Raw genomic sequence first — 16,851 nt, forward strand, 5'->3', positions numbered from 1 at the left:
GATCCCAAATGCCTCGTATGACTAGCAGTCGAGATGACAGGCATCTTATCCGCATGGCTGTAACAGATCGTGCAGCCACGTCTCGATCCCTGAGTCAACAGATGGGGACGTCTGCAAGACAAGAACCATCTGCACGAACAGTCCGACGACGTTTGCAGCAGCACGGACTATCAGCTCGGAGACCACGGCTGCGGTTACCCTTGACGCTGCATCACAGACAGGAGCGCCTGCGATGGTGTACTCGACGACGAAACTCTGTGCACGAATGGCAAAACGTCATTTTTTCGATGAATCCAGGTTCCGTTTACAGCATCACGATGGTCGCATCCGTGTTTGGCGACATCGCGGTGAACGCACATTGGAAGCCCGTATTCGTCATCGCCATACTGGCGTATCACCCGGCGTTACGGTATGGGGTGCCACTGGTTACACGTCTCGGTCACCTCCTGTTCACATTGACGGCACTCTGAACAGTGGACGTTACATTTCAGATGTGTTACGACCCTTGGCTCTACCCTTCATTCGATCCCTGCGAAACCCTACATTTCAGCAGGATAATGCACGACCGCATGTTGCAGGTCCTCTACGTGCCTTTCTGGATACAGAAAATGTTCGACTGCTGCCCTGGCTAGCACATTCTCCAGATCTCTCACCAACTGAAAACGTCTGGTCAATGGTGGCCGAGCAACTGGCTCGTCACAATACGCCAGTCACTACTTTTGATGAACTGTGGTATCGTGTTGAAGCTGCATGAGCAGCTGTACCTGTACATGCCGTCCAAGCTCTGTTTGACTCAATGACCAGGCGTATCAAGGCCGTTATTACTGCCAGAGGTGGTTGTTCTGGGTACTGATTTCTCAGGATCTATGCACCCAACTTGCGTGAAAACGTAATCACGTGGCAGTTGTAGTATAATATGTTTCTCCAATGAATACCCGTTTATCATCTGCATTTCATTTTGGTCTATCAATCTTAATATCCACTAGCGTATTTATGCAGCTTCTTTCAGACAGTACTTCATTACAGGTAACTGCATCGTCTGCAAACGGGTCGGCCGTAGTGGCCGTGCGGTTCTAGGCGCTACAGTCTGGAGCCGCGCGACCGCTACAGTCGCAGGTTCGAATCCTGCCTCGGGCATGGATGTTTGTGATGTCCTTAGGTTAGTTAGGTTTAATTAGTTCTAAGTTCTAGGCGACTGATGACCTCAGAAGTTAAGTCGCATAGTGCTCAGAGCCATTTGAACCATTTTTTTTTCTGCAAACGGATTGAGGTTACTATAAATACTTTCTACAAAGTCATTAATACAAACCATTTAGAGCAGACCCAGCAGACTTCCCTGGGAAACACCTGAACATATTTCTACATCTGATGATCACTCTCCAGGTAAGATAACATGCCCTGTCCTTCCCACCCTGAAATGGTTCAAATGGCTCTAAGCAATAAGGGACTTAACGTCTGAGGTCATGACTCCCCTAGACTGTAATTGCCGGCCCTGGTGGCCGTGCGGTTGTAGGCGCTGCAGTCCGGAACCACGCAACTGCTACGGTCGCAGGGTCGAATCCTGCCTCGGACATGGATGTGTGTGAGGTTAGTTAGGTTTAAGTAGTTCTAACTTCTAGGGGACTGATGACCTCAGATGTTAAGTCCCATAGTGCTCAGAGCCATTTGAACCATTTAGACTTTAGTTAGACCTGACTAACCAAAGGACAACACAATCCACGCCTGAGGCAGGATTCGAACCTGCGACCTAGCAACAGCCCGGTTCCGGACTGAAGCGCCTAGAACCGCGCGGTCACAGTTGGGCCGGCAGATACCCTCAGTCCAGTCGCAAACCTCACCTCTCACCCCATATGATCGTACTTTCGATAGCAAGCGCGTATGTAATACAGAGTCAAATGCCTTTTGACTCAAGGTCAACAGCATCCGTTTGACCGCCCTGTTCCAAGGCTTCCGCGATGTCACGTGGGAGAAGCTACGAGTTGTGAAGTAAGCGACCGACCGTAGATATAAAATGGAACTATTTTTACAATAATTAAACGCTTTATTTCGCTCGCGGGGGCCGGCGAGTTAACGCACCGCGATGCCGGCGTGGAGCTAGCGGCCGAGTGGGCCATCAATGAGCCAATCTGCCCGTCCTGCGTCAGACCCCACGAGCGCTCGGACGAGATAACGCCAACAATCCGGCCCATGACAACAGCTTTCGCAAGCGTCCGTTCATCCCAGTCACACCACACGCCCCTCACCCCGTGCCGGCCGATTCGCGCAACAAGTGGCCGACGCGCGCACCCCTACCGGCCGCCGTGCGAAGCTCTGGCACGCGCGCGCGGTATAAAACCCCACGCTCCGGGCACTGCGCCGTCATTCCGGACGCGGCTGTCGGCGAGGACACACGTGTGGTTGAAAGTCTGGTTTTCTTCAGTGTCTCGAGTACGCGCACTGCTAAACCGCTGACATGCCGGTGAATATCGCTTCCGTTCTGGTCGCGGACGCTGTCCACGAAAGCTGCGACCAAATCCTGCGCGAGTACGGCATCTCCGTGACGCGAAGGCTACGCATGACACCTGAGGAGCTGTTGGAGGAAGTCAAGGTGAGTGTGTGCTCTGAAGCCACCCCGTGGCCACAGAATACTTCCGGAATGAATGCGACGGAGTGTCTGTTCATCTGCATCAGTTGACAATTAAGTGCCTGGCCTCTATCGTTTCACTCTCGAACACTTACGGCGGAACAAGAGGGCGACGGACGAAAATATTGCTCAAATTCAGGATTTTTTTCTGTGTACTGGAATGAATGGGGTTTGCTGCCATGAATGAAGCATGTATTAAAGTTTTTATTGGTATTTTTTACTGATAAATATTGATATCTTCACTGTGTAATTAGGATTTCGCGAGGCAGCTCTAGAAGGAGATAGATCGAGGGTTGTCGCTATAGCTCCGTTTGTGGTTAACTGAAACATGAAATCAACGTATCACCCTGAGCCTTAGAGATGTAATTTTAGTTCATCATAGTGATTTGAAAAAAAAAGGTGAAATTATAGATATTCGAAAAAAATGACAATTTTTGGTCCCTCCTTTTTGACCCAAAGAATACTAAATATCAATACAAAAAAATCGGCTACGAGGAACTGTACACAATTCAATTTGCTTCAAGGAAGACCAAAAATTACTCAAATCGGATGAAGATTGTAGTATGGGCGACGACAACCATGCCGAAAAACAAAGTTTATGAGAAAAACGTGTTTTAAGTTTGACAAGAATTTTTTGTATAAAAAAAGGGACAAAGGTTGAAAGTTACGGGATATCATCGATGCCTGGTCCATAGTGACCGTATAGTGGATGGCCGCATTCTGCTACTTTGACCTGATAAGCCCTCATTTTCGACCTCAAAACTCTCCGTCTTTGAGCGCCTTACCGCTGGTGTCTCTGTCTTCACATGATAGTCGCGTTTCTTCGCCGATGTTGATTTGAAGAAGGCTTGCCACATGCGTTATTGCAGTACGGCCTACACTGCATAGACTTACGGTCAAATTTGAAGCAATGTTGACAATTACGCTTCGGCTGTATGTTACTTTTTGGAGCGTATCTCCAAATGAGACTACTGAAACTTTCGTTCACATTTTGAGTAACGCACCAGCACATCGTTTACTCAAATCGTGATGGTATCGATAACGACTGTGGCAACCTCTTCTGTGTCGGCCGGTGTGGCCGAGCGGTTCTAGGCGCTTCAGTTTGGAACCGCGCTCCTGCTACGGTCGCAGGTTCCAATCCTGCCTCGGGCATGGATGTGTGTTATGTCCTTAGGTTAGTTAGGTTTAAGTAGTTCTAACTTCTAGGGGACTGATCACCTCAGATGTTAAGTCCCATAGTGCTCAGAGCCATTTGAACTATTTTTTTGAACCTCTTCTGTAACGCCTAGGCGGTCCGTGCACGCTCGGCTTCAAACGTTCACAGAATCGTTACTTTTTGGAGTTCGCGCATAATATTTTGGGTAATAATTCTTCAGTGTCTATACGTCCGAATTCCGCAGTAAAAAAATTTAGAATTATTCGCCGTCAAAATTTCGTGCCCCCTTAAATCTTGCTGCGCGTGCTCTGATTTGCCTTATTTTCTTATCATGATCATTCGTTTCTACGTAAGTCGCAGACAACCAAATACTTACACACTCTGATGACAAAATCGGTGATCGAAATTTAATGAGAAGGTCTTGCCGCAACGAAAAAACCGCTGTTTTAATGATTGCCACCCCAATTCGTGTGTCATATCCGTGACCTCCTCTCCCCTATTTCGCGACGATACAAAACGAGCTGCCTTTCTTTGAACTTTTTCGATGTTCTCCGTCAAGCCTGTCTGGTGCAGGTCCCACACCGCGCAGCAGTACTCTACAAAAGGGCGGACAAGCGTTGTGTGGGCAGTCTCTTTGGTAGACCTGTCGGATTTTCTAACTGTTCTGCTAATAAATCGCATTTTTTTGGTTTTCTTACCCCACAAAATTATCCGTGTGATCGCTCCAAGTCAAGTTATTCGTAATTGTAACCCCTAGGTATTTTCATCAGGATGCCCTCCATGGGGTGGGTGCACGCAAAGACTGTGGTTATATTGGGTTAGACAAAGCAGCTATCAGTCGTAGAATTAAGTTGCTTTAATAAGACATTTATAGTCACAACGCAGATCCGATTTCGACCTGTGTCAGCAGGTCATTATCAGTGGAGTGGTATTTAGCTGAATTACAGGCTTCACGTTTCTGTGTCTTATTCTGTAACCGAAATTTAGCGGATTCCTTTTTGTGCTCATGTGGATGACTTCACTCTTTTCATGACTTAGAGTCAATAGCCGCTTGTCGCACCATCTTTTCTAAATCGTGTCGTAATTTGTTTTACTGATCTGATGACTTTTTAAAACGGTGAATTGATATCATCTGCAAATAATCTAAGAGGGCGGCTCAGATTGTCTCCTATATCGTCTATGCAGACTGGGAACAGCATAAGGTACTTCGTTGGATAACGCGAGGCGTTACTTCTGTTTTACTTGATGACATTTCATCAGTTACTACATCCTGGCAGGAAATCACGAATCCAGTCTATGGGCACGCAATTTGACTGGAAGTCGCTTGTGAGGTACGGTGTTAAAAGCGTTCTGTAAATCTAAAAATATGGGATCAGTTTGACATCCCCTGGTGAGAATAAAGAGGTAGTGTAGTTGCACAAAAACGATATTTTCTAGTCTGGAACCGTGCGACCGCTACGGTCGCAGGTTCGAATACTGCCTCGGGCATGGATGTCTGTGATGTCCTTATGTTAGTTAGGTTTAAGTAGTTCTAAGTTCTAGGGGACTGATGACCTCAGAAGTTAAGTCCCATAGTGCTCAGAGCCATTTAAAGGATATTTCCTGACTCCGTGTTGACTGTGTGTCAATAAATCGTTTCGTTCAAGGTTAACTATAATATTCGAACACAGCATATGTTCCAAAATCCTACGACAAATCCACGTTAGTGATATTGATCTGAAATTTAGCTGATTACTCCCATTTCCTTTCTTGGGTGTTGGTGTGACTTGTGCAACTTTCTGGTCTTTAGGTACGGATCTTTCTATAAGGGAGCCGTTGTATATTTTTGCTAAATATGGAGCTATTTTTATCAACATTCGATATGTGGTATGATCAGTTTCACATTGAAACTTCCTGGCAGATTAAAACTGTGTGCTGGACCGAGACTCGAACTCGGGACCTTTGCCTTTTGCGGGCAAGTGCTCTACCAACTGAGCTACCCAAGCACGACTCACGCCCCGTCCTCACAGCTTTACTTCTGCCAGTATCTCGTCTCCACCTTCCAAACTTTACAGAAGCTCTCCTGCGAACCTTGCGGAACAATCACTCCTGAAAGAAAGGATATTCCGGAGACATGGAAAAGTTTGGAAGGTAGGAGATGAGGTACTGGCAGAAGTAAAGCTGTGAGGACGGGGCGTGAGTCGTGCTTGGGTAGCTCAGATGGTAGAGTTCGAGTCTCGGTCCGGCATACAGTTTTAATCTGCCAGGAAGTTTCATATCAGCGCACACTCCGCTGCAGAGTAAAATCTCATTCTGGAATTTCACATTATTCATGATGACATCGGACTTCCCTACGGACTGAAACTTCCTGACGGACTAAAAGGATGTGCTGGACGGGGATTCGAACCTCTGACCTTTGCCTGTGGCGGGCAGGCGCTCTAGCGACTGAGGTATCCGCTTTTCTTCCACCAATGCCTCATCTGCTGCCTCCGAAGCTTTACAGAAGTTCTCCTGCATGCATTACGGATCTAGCATTTCTAGAAGAGAGAATATGAAGCTATGAGGGCGGGTCGCAAGAAGTGCTTCGATACCTCAGTCGGTAGAGCACATGTCAGAGGAAGGCAAAGGTCCAGGGTTCGATTGTCGGTCTGGTGCACAGTTTTAATCTGCTGGAAAGTTTCAACTCAGCTCCTCACTGCAGAGTGAAAATTCATTCTGGAAACAGTTCCTTACGAATTAATTAGATCCTTACATATCTTCTGCGTGACGCAGAATTCAGCAACGCAGTCCAAAGACTCATCTGATGCAGCTCTCCATGCTACTCCATCCTGTGCAAGCTTCTTCATCTCCCAGTACCTACTGCAGCCTACATCCCTCTGAATCTGCTTAGTGTATTCATCTCTTGGTCTCCCTCTACGATGTTTAACCCCCACACTACCCTCCAGCACTTAATTGGTGATCCCCTGATGTTTCAGACTGTCTCCTACCAACCGATCCCTTCTTCAAGCCAGGTTGTAAGACAAAGTTCTCTTCCCTCCAATTCTATTAATTACCTCCTCATTACTTACGCAATCTATACATCTAATCTTCATCATTCTTTTGTAGCACCACATTTCATAAGCTCCTATTCTCTTCTTGTCTAAAGTGTTTATCGTCTACGTTTCACTTCCATACGTGGCGACACTCCATAGAAATAGTCTATGTCCATGATAACAAATTTCTCTTCTTCAGAAACGCTTGTCTTTGCCGTAGCCAGTCTAAATATTATTTTGGACCGTATGTTTGTGATGTTGTTGTTGTGGTGTTCAGTCTAGAGACTGGTTTGACGCAGCTCTCCATGCTACTCTATCCTGTGCGTCCCTTTTCATCTCCGAATAAGTGCTGCAACCTACATCCTTCTGAATACATCGTCCATGAACAGCTGACGGATTACCTCAAAACTCATAACATCCATGACAAATATCAGTCAGGCTTTCGAAAGCACCATAGTACAGCAACTGCACTAATCAAAGTAACTGATGACATTAAACATGCTATGGACAGACGTGAAGCTACCATCCTAACACTGCTTGACTTTAGCAAGGCTTTTGATACAGTTGACTTTGATATATTACTAATTAAAATGAAGCAGCTGAATTTCTCAAACAGCGCAATACACTGGTTCGACAGCTACCTCAAAAACAGAAGTCAACAAGTCATTTGTGGGTCGGAAAAGTCATCATGGAAAAACGTGCGCTCTGGAGTTCCCCAAGGCTCCGTCCTTGGTCCATTACTCTTCTCACTGTACATTAATGATATTTCTTCAGTGATTCACTCCTGCAACTACCATCTATATGCCGACGACATCCAACTGTACATAAGTGCAAGCCCCAAGAACATTGCTGACGCAGTAGCGAGTATGAACGCGGATCTTTGCTCTGTTTCTCGATGGGCACAGAACCTAGGTCTGAAACTAAACCCCAAGAAATCCCAGGTCATACTTATATCTCATCCAAAGTTAATCAGTCGGCACTTTCACGAAACAGTCCCTCAAATACACCTCAATGGTACCCAACTACCATACCAAAAAACAATAAAAGACCTTGGAATAATCTTGGATGAACACCTAAACTGGGAAGAACAAACAGTTACAGCTTGCCGGAAATCGCTCTCCTCCCTACATGCAATTCAGAAATTTAGAAAAATATTTCCAACCCATGTTAAACAAAAATTAGTCCAAACACTAGTCTTGCCTAATCTTTACTACTGTGATGTAGTTCAACACGGCACAAATAGTGAAAATTCGAGACGCCTCGAGCTAGTGATGAACGCTTGCGTTAGATACGTATGCAATGTACGGTTGTATGATCATATCAGTCCTTCATACTCCCAGCTAGGTTGGATACGCCCACATAAGGCACGCGATCTCCACACGATGTGCTTACTTCATCGATTTCTTAGCCACTGGTGCCCCCAATACTTATCTTCTCACATTAAACACCTATCATCATTCCACAACCGCAATACCAGATCGGATACGTCTAGCATCTTGGCTGTACCTTTACATAACACAAAATCTTTCTCCATGTCATTCTCCATCTCAGCCATACGACTATGGAATGCGCTCCCCTGTGATCTGCGTCTTATCCGGAACCACTCAACATTCAAGAGTGAACTCAAGACTTACATATTAGGGACGGTATAGCCACCATTGTTGGGCCCCTCTCATCTCTTTCTTTCTCCTCTCCATCATAGCTTCGAATTTTACCATTCTATTTCTCTTCCTCTAACCTATCTACCTCTTCTATATCTCTTTCACCCCATTCTATCGTCTTATGTCTCTGCTTGATGAGAATAACTCACAAGCTGCAAGAATATAACGAGAAAATTCCCAACCAGCAATAGGACTGACATTCATAAAAGAAAAATATGTTTACTTTCATATACATAGTCATTATTATTATTATTATTATTACTATTATTATTATTCTTGATTGTTATAATTAATTTTTGATTGTTATAATTATCATTGTACTACGTTTATAATCTCTATTTTTTCTTAACATTAATACTGTATAACATGTAATATGTCCTTAATGTTCTGTAGAAACTGAAATTTGTTGAATCTGAGTATGCCTGGTTAGGTGTAAGAGAGGGCCTGAAGGCCCTAATCTTGCCAGGTAAAATAAATGCATAAATAAATAAATAAATATTGTATTCATCTCTTGGTATCCCTCTACGATTGTCACTACTCACTCTTTCTTGCATTACCAAATAGACATCGAACGAGGGGGCGCAGTCGTTAGCACACTGGACTCGCATTCGGGAGGACGACGGTTCAATCCCCCGTCCAGCCATCCTGATTTAGGTTTTCCGTGATTTCCCTAAATCACTCCAGGCAAATGCCGAGATGGTTCCTTTGAAAGTGCACGGCCGACTTCCTTCCCCGTCCTTCCCTAAACCGATGAGACCGATGACCTCACAGTTTGGTCTCTTCCCCCAAAACAACCCCAACCCAAAAAAGACAATTTAGTGACGCCTAAATCTACTTCTACATTTATACTCCGCAAGGCGCCCAACGGTGTGTGGCGGAGGGCACTTTACGTGCCACTGTCATTACCTCCCAGTCGCGAAAGGTTCGCAGGAAGAACGACTGCCGGAAAGCCTCCGTGCGCGCTCGAATCTCTCTAATTTTACATTCGTGATCTCCTCGGGAGGTATAAGTAGGGGGAAGCAATATATTCGATACCTCATCCAGAAACGCACCCTCTCGAAACCTGGCGAGCAAGCTACACCGCGATGCAGAGCGCCTCTCTTGCAGAGTCTGCCACTCGAGTTTATTAAACATCTCCGTAACGCTATCACGCTTACCAAATAACCCTGTGACGAAACGCGCCGCTCTTCTTTGGATCTTCTCTATCTCCTCTGTCAACCCGACCTGGTACGGATCCCACACTGATGAGCAATACTCGAGTATAGGTCGAACGAGTGTTTTGTAAGCCACCTCCTTTGTTGATGGACTACATTTTCTAAGGATTCTCCCAATGAATCTCAACGTGGCACCCGCCTTACCAACAATAAATTTTATATGATAATTCCACTTCTACTTGTTCCGTATGCATAATCCCAGTATTTTACAGTGTTTGTTCCACTATCACATAATCGTACAATAAAGGACGTGACCTACCGGCCTATCCCTTCTTTTAGCCAGGCTGTCACCTACATTCCTCTCTTCCTCACTTTGATTCATGAGCTCCTCATCAGTAACTCGTCACGCGCGTCTATTCTTCGCCACTGTTGTGCAGCGCCACGCTTCAGAAGAGCGGCTGTAATATCTTCTCGACTGAGCCGCTTAGCAGCCAAGTTTCACTTCCATGGAACACTAGAGACAAGTGCCTTCACAAAAGAATTTCTAACACTTAAATTGATATTCGATGTAAAGAAACTGCTGTCTCTGAGAAACGCTTTTCTTGCTGTGTGTGTCCGCAGCTCGTGGTCTAGTGGCTAGAACTGCTACCTCTGGATCACAGGGTCCCGGGTTCGATTCCCGGCCGGGTTGGGGATTTTCTCTACCTGGGGACTGGGTGTTTGTGTTGTCCCCCTCCTCTTCATCATCATTCGCGACAGTGTCTAGACTGCGGAAAAAATTGGACTGTGTAAAAATTTGGACTTTGTGTTGGCGCTGATGACCACGGTGCTGAGCGCCGCAGAAACCAAACATCATCATCATCATCATTCCGAAAGGCGTTCGATACAGTTCCCCACAGTCGTTTAATGAACAAATTTAGAGCATATGGACTATCAGACCAATTGTGTGATTGGATTGAAGAGTTCCTAGAGAACAGAACGCAGCATGTCATTATCAATGGAGAGAAGTCTTCCGAAGTAAGAGTGATTTCAGGTGTGCCGCAGGGGAGTGTCATTGGACCGTTGCTATTCACAATATACATAAATGACCTTGTGGATAACATCGGACGTTCACTGAGGCTTTTTGCGGTTGATACTGTAGTATATCGAGAGGTTGTAACAATGGAAAATTGTACTGAAATGCTGGAGGATCTGCAGCGAACTGACGCATGGTGCAGGGAATGGCAATTGAATCTCAATGCAGACAAGTGTAACGTGCTGCGAATACATAGAAAGATAGATCCCTTATCATTTAACTACAAAATAGCAGGTCAGCAACTGGAAGCAGTTAATTCCATAAATTATCTGGGAGTACGCATTAGGAGTGATTTAAAATGGAATGATCATATAAAGTTGATCGTCGGTAAAGCGGATGCCAGACTGAGATTCATTGGAAGAATCCTAAGGAAATGCAATCCGAAAACAAAGGAAGTAGGTTACAGTACGCTTGTTCGCCCACTGCTTGAATACTGCTCAGCAGTGTGGGATCCGTACCAGATAGGGTTGATAGAAGAGGTAGAGAAGATCCAACGGAGAGCTGCGCGCTCCGTTACAGGATCATTTAGTAATCGCGAAAGCGTTACGGAGATGACAGATAAACTCCAGCGGAAGACTCTGCAGGAGAGACGCTCAGTGGCTCGGTACGGGCTTTTGTTGAAGTTTCGAGAACATACCTTCACCGAGGAGTCAAGCCGTATATTGCTCCGTCCTACGTATATCTCGCGAAGAGACCATGACGATAAAATCAGAGATATTAGAGCCCACACAGAAGCATACCGACAATCCTTCTTTCCACGAAAAATACGAGACTGGAATAGAAGGGAGAACCGATAGAGGTACTCAAGGTACCCTCCGCTACACACCGTCAGGTGGCTTGCGGAGTATGGATGTAGATGTAGATGTAGATCATTTCTTGCCGTGGCCGGTCTGCATTTTGCATTACCTTTTTTATCTCGACAACCATGCTGCCCAAAGGGTAGAACTCACCTAATACTTTCAGTGTCCCATTTTCTAAGACTTAAAAAAATCGTTAAAGAAGTTGCTTGTTAAAAAAAAAGTTCAAATGTGTGTGAAATCTTATGGGACTTGACTACTAAGGTCATCAGTCCCTAATTTTACACACTACTTAACCTAGCCTGCCGGGGTGGCCGAGCGGTTCTAGGCGCTACAGTCTGGAACCGCGCGACCGCTACGGTCGCAGGTTCGAATCCTGCCTCGGGCTTGGATGTGTGTGATGTGCTTAGGTTAGTTAGGTTTAATTAGTTCTAAGTTCTAGGGGACTGATGACCTCAGCAGTTAAGTCCCATAGTGCTCAGAGCCAACTACTTAACCTACATTATCCTAAGGACAAACACACACACCCATGCCCGAGGGAGGACTCGAACCTCCGCCGGGATCAGCTGCACAGGAAGTTGCTTGTTGTAAACGATGAAAACTGCTGGTGTATCACGTGGTTTATTAGGAGTTGGTGCACACTTATTCACAATGTGAATATACATCTTACATGGTCTCTACCGTGACATGGAGGCGAAAAAAGATACATTAGTGAAAGTCTCTTCAGTAGCTCCCAAGGATACAACGTGAGATTTTTGCTCGAAAAAATGGTTCAAATGGCTCTGGGCGCTATGAGACTTATCACCTGAGGTCATCAGTCCCCTAGACTTAGAACTACTTGAAACTAACTAAACTAAGGACATCATACACATCTTTGCCCGAGACAGGATTCGAACCTGCGACCGTAGCAGCAGTGCGGTTCCGCACTGTGGCGCCTAGAACCGCTCGGCCACAGCCGCCGGCCCAACTTATAGTCCACACACTACATTCTTAGTGCCCTTGCCCATTACACTCATTACTCGCGGCAGACAATCTTACCGAGTCTCGCTGGAGTTCGGGCAATGCGTGTGCATCCAGAAGAAGAAGGTCAATGGCCAGTTAGCCTTATCTGTATGAGGATGGTATCTGTTCTTTTGGACATGTTCAAAAGAACAGATACCATCTTCATAGTATACACTTATGCCGTTGCTTTTTCTATCTCCCGGAACACTTAAAAAAATTCCGTCTTTCGTATAGCTGTTGCTCTCTGAGTGACACGTCCTTAATGTGATATACGGTGCTAAACGGCGGTCTTTTAAGTTTCTTTTTTTTTTTTGGGAACAGGGTGAAACCACATGGGGCCATGTCTCTTGAATGTTGAGGGTTGGACATCATTGCAGCATTGTGTTTGGCCAAAAAATTCGCGAAGAAGCAACTAAATGTTGGCAGACGCATGATTGTAACGTAAAAACAGTGAATTGTTACGGCACAAATCCTAGCCGCTTTCTAAGACTTAAAAAAGCAGAAAAAATCGTTAAAGAAGTTGCTTGTTCAAAAAAAAATGTTCAAATGTGTGTGAAATCTTATGGGACTTGACTGCTAAGGTCATCAGTCCCTAAGCTTACACACTACTTAACCTAAATTATCCTAAGGACAAACACACACAACCATGCCCGGGATTTGCTGCACAGGAAGTTGCTTGTTGTAAACGATGAAAGCTGCTGGTGTATCACGTGGTTTATTAGGAGGTGGTGCAAACTTATTCACAATGTGAATATACATCTTACATGGCCTCTACCGTGACATGGAAGCGAAAAAAGATACATTAGTGAAAGTCTCTTCAGTAGCTCCCAAGGACACTACGTGAGATTTTTGCTCAAAAAAAAAAAAAAAAAAAAAAAAAAAAAAAAAAAAAAAAAAGAGGTTCAAATGGCTCTGAGCACTATGGGACGTAACATCTGAGGTCATCATTCCCCTAGACTTAGAACTACTTAAACCTAACTAACCTAAGGACATGACACACATCCATGCCCGAGGCAAGATTCAAACCTGCGACCGTTGCAGCAGCGCGGTTCCGGACTGTAGCGCGTAGAACCGCTCGGCCACAGCGTCCGGCCCAACTGAATGTCCACACACTACATTCGTAGTGCCCCTGCCCATTACACTCATTACTCGCGGCAGACAATCTTACCCGAGTCCCGTAAGAGTTGGGGCAATGCGTGTGCATCCAGCAGAGACGAAGAAGGTCAATGGCCGGTTAGCCTTAACTGTATGAAAATGGTATCTGTTCTTTTGGACATGTCCAAAACAACAGATACCATCTTCATAGTATACACTTATGCCGGCGCTTTTTTTATCTCCCGGAACACTTAAAAAATTCCGTCTTTCGTATAGCTGTTGCTCTCTGAGTGACGCGTCTTTCATCTGATATACGGCTGCTAAACGGCGGTCTTTTAAGTTTTTTTTTTTTGGGGGGGGGGGGCGGGGCGGGGGGCGGGGGGGGGCGGGGGGGGGGGAACAGGGTGAAACCACATGGGGCCATGTCTCCTGAATGTTGAGGGTTGGACATCATTGCAGCATTGTGTTCGGCCAAAAAATTCGCGAAGAAGCAACTAAATGTGGGCAGACGCATGATCGTAAAGTAAAAACTGTGAATTGTTACGGCACAGAACCTGGCGGCTTACTTTCAGGTTGCTTCACGTAGACGGCACTGAGCTTGTGGTCAGTATGTAGTGGTGTAGTGGCTAGTGTTGCTGCCTCTGGATCACGGGGTCCCGGGTTCGATTCCCGGCCGGGTTTGGGGATTTTCTCTTCCTGGGAACTGGGTGTTTATGTTGTCCTCATCATTTCATCACCATTCGTGACACTGGCTAGATTGGAATGTGTAAAAATTCAATTGAGCGCCCAGCAAACCAAAAAATGTTCAAACGTGCGTGAAATCTTATGGGACTTAACTGATAAGGTCCTTGGTCCCTAAGCTTACACTACTTAACCTAAATTATCCTAAGGACAAACACACACACACCCATGCCCGAGGGAGGACACGAACCTCCGCCGGGACCAGCCCCACGGTCCATGACTGCAGCGCCTGAGACCGCTCGGCTAATCGCGCGCGGATCCGAAAACCAAACATCATTACTGAACTTGTGGGCAATAATCCTTGTTGATCGTTCGACCTTGTGTCATGAAGCCGTGATGTGATGGATAGGCCGTTAAAATAGAAGAACCTGGTGAGCATAGGCACATCTGATACAACTTGTGCAGTTTTTTTTTTCTTTTGTGTTGTAGCGATCCACAATATTTTCACTGGGAAGATCGAACTTAGTTTCGACGTCGTATCCGCAAGCCCATGTTTATTCGCCTGTTTTGACGTGTTTCAGAAATTCTGCATCGTTACTGACTTCACATAACTATTCTTGCATTCATCTGTAGCTCAACAATTTGGGAACAAGTTTTCCTGTTTTGACGTGTTTCAGTAATTCTGCATCGTTACTGACTTCATATAACTATTCTCGCATTCATCTGTAGTTCGCCGGCCGGAGTGGCCGAGCGGTTCTAGGCGCTACAGTCTGGAACTGCGCCACCGCTACGGTCGCTGGTTCGAATCCTGCCTCGGGCATGGATGTGTGTGATGTGCTTAGGTTAGTTAGGTTTAAGTAGTTCTAAGTTATAGGGGACTGATGACCTCAGATGTTAAGTCCCATAGTGCTCAGCCATCTGTAGTTTAACAATTTTGGAACAAGTTTTCGTACCCGAAACAGCTAATCGATGTGCCAACATCATCATCCACTTTCCCGACTGCGATCTGGGGAGAGTACGTCACCACTTCTCCGGCATTTCTCACGGCTTCTCGGCTGATGATGTCCGCTCGAGATCTTCACAGAGCTTTCCGGAACGTATCCCACCACTCGCGAACCCTTGTTTCATTCATAGCACACTCGCCAAAAGCGGTGTTTAACATTTCTAAAACTTTGCAGTACTTTATTGTGTAGTTATAACACAATGCAATATAAATTTTTTGACCATTTTTATACAAAATAAATAATCAGTACTATCAGAACACCAGTTGGTTTTTGGCGGCTGACAACAAATTAAATAGCCGCTGTGGCTATCATTTTACTCACAAGGGAACCTCCCCATCCCGCCCCCCTCAGATTTAGTTATAAGTTGGCACAGTGGATAGGCCTTGAAAAACTGAACACAGATCAATCGAGAAAACAGGAAGAAGTTGTGTGGAAGTATGAAAAAAAATAAGCAAAATATACAAACTGAGTAGTCTATGCACAAGATAGGCATCAAGGATAGTGTGAGATCAGGAGCGCCGTGGTCCCGTGGTTAGCGTGAGCAGCTGCAGTACGAGAGGTCCTTGGTTGAAGTCTTCCCTCGAGTGAAAAGTGTAATTTTTTATTTTCAGACAATTATTATTTGTCCGTCCGTCCGTCCGATGCGATCACTTTTTTGGGAGTGATTATCACATCCACAAGAAAACCTAAATCGGGCAAGGTAGAAGAATCTTTTTACCCATTCGCCAAGTGTACAAGTTAGGCGGGTCGACAACATATGCCGTCACCAGTGTCGTATAGAATATATCAGACGTGCTTTCCTGTGGAGGAATCGGTTGACCTATGACCTTGCGATCAAACTTTTTCGGTTCCCATCGGATAGGCGCGTCCTTTCGTCTGCTAATCGCACGGTTTAGCGGTGCGGTCGCAAAACACAGACACTAAACTTATTACAGTGAACAGAGACGTCAATGAACGAACGGACAGATCATAAAAGTAAACTTTTCATTCGAGGGAAGACTTGAACCAAGGACCTTTCGTTTCGCAGCTGCTCACGCTAACCATGGGACCACGGCGCTCCTGAATACACACACTCCTTGATGTTACTTATCTTGCGCATGGACTACTCAGTTTGTATATTTTGCTTATTTTTTTCGTACTTCCACACAACTTCTTCCTGTTTTCTCGATTGATCTGTGTTCAGTTTTTCAAGGCCTATCCACTGTGCCAACTTATAACTAAATCTGAGGGGGGTGCGGTGGGGAGGTTCCCTTGTCAGTGATGTTTACAAACACAACGACGGAAAAAATCGCACGAATAGAATTAATACAAGCCGCGAAATTACCTAACTGCCGTGACATTCTGAACATACCTCGTAATACGTCTATTGTAGAGGGAGTATCCGCCAATCGCTAGTGACGTCACGCCCTTGGAAGTGACCGATTTCCGGAACAACAACTTCAAGGTCACAGCGCGCTCTTGGTGGCTCTGAACGTAAACACGAGCGCGTGGAACCGCGGTAGGTAAACAGGCTAAGCTCAGTTGCTTCTCGGAACGCCTGCGTGCTTAGCGAAACGCGAGCTGTTGCGTCGTAAGATGACGAAGCGACACAC

The 16,851-nt window shown here is 45.6% G+C and overlaps 1 protein-coding gene and 1 non-coding gene across 2 annotated transcripts in view; one reads left to right on the plus strand and one right to left on the minus strand.

The window, feature by feature from the left end:
• Window positions 1-2,363: 2,363 nt before the first annotated feature.
• The window catches only part of LOC126212887 (D-3-phosphoglycerate dehydrogenase), a 94,560-nt gene continuing 80,072 nt past the window's right edge, over window positions 2,364-16,851 (plus strand). Inside the window, exon 1 of the mRNA XM_049940386.1 lies at window positions 2,364-2,587. Coding sequence (XP_049796343.1) covers window positions 2,453-2,587 — 135 coding nt within the window. The 5' untranslated portion in view covers window positions 2,364-2,452. The remainder of the gene's footprint in view (window positions 2,588-16,851) is intronic.
• On the minus strand, window positions 5,691-5,765 carry Trnal-caa (transfer RNA leucine (anticodon CAA)). Its single transcript has one exon. It is a non-coding gene; the product is annotated as a tRNA-Leu (tRNA).

This window comes from Schistocerca nitens, chromosome 11 (assembly GCF_023898315.1).
Source record: "Schistocerca nitens isolate TAMUIC-IGC-003100 chromosome 11, iqSchNite1.1, whole genome shotgun sequence".
Lineage (NCBI taxonomy): Eukaryota > Metazoa > Arthropoda > Insecta > Orthoptera > Acrididae > Schistocerca > Schistocerca nitens.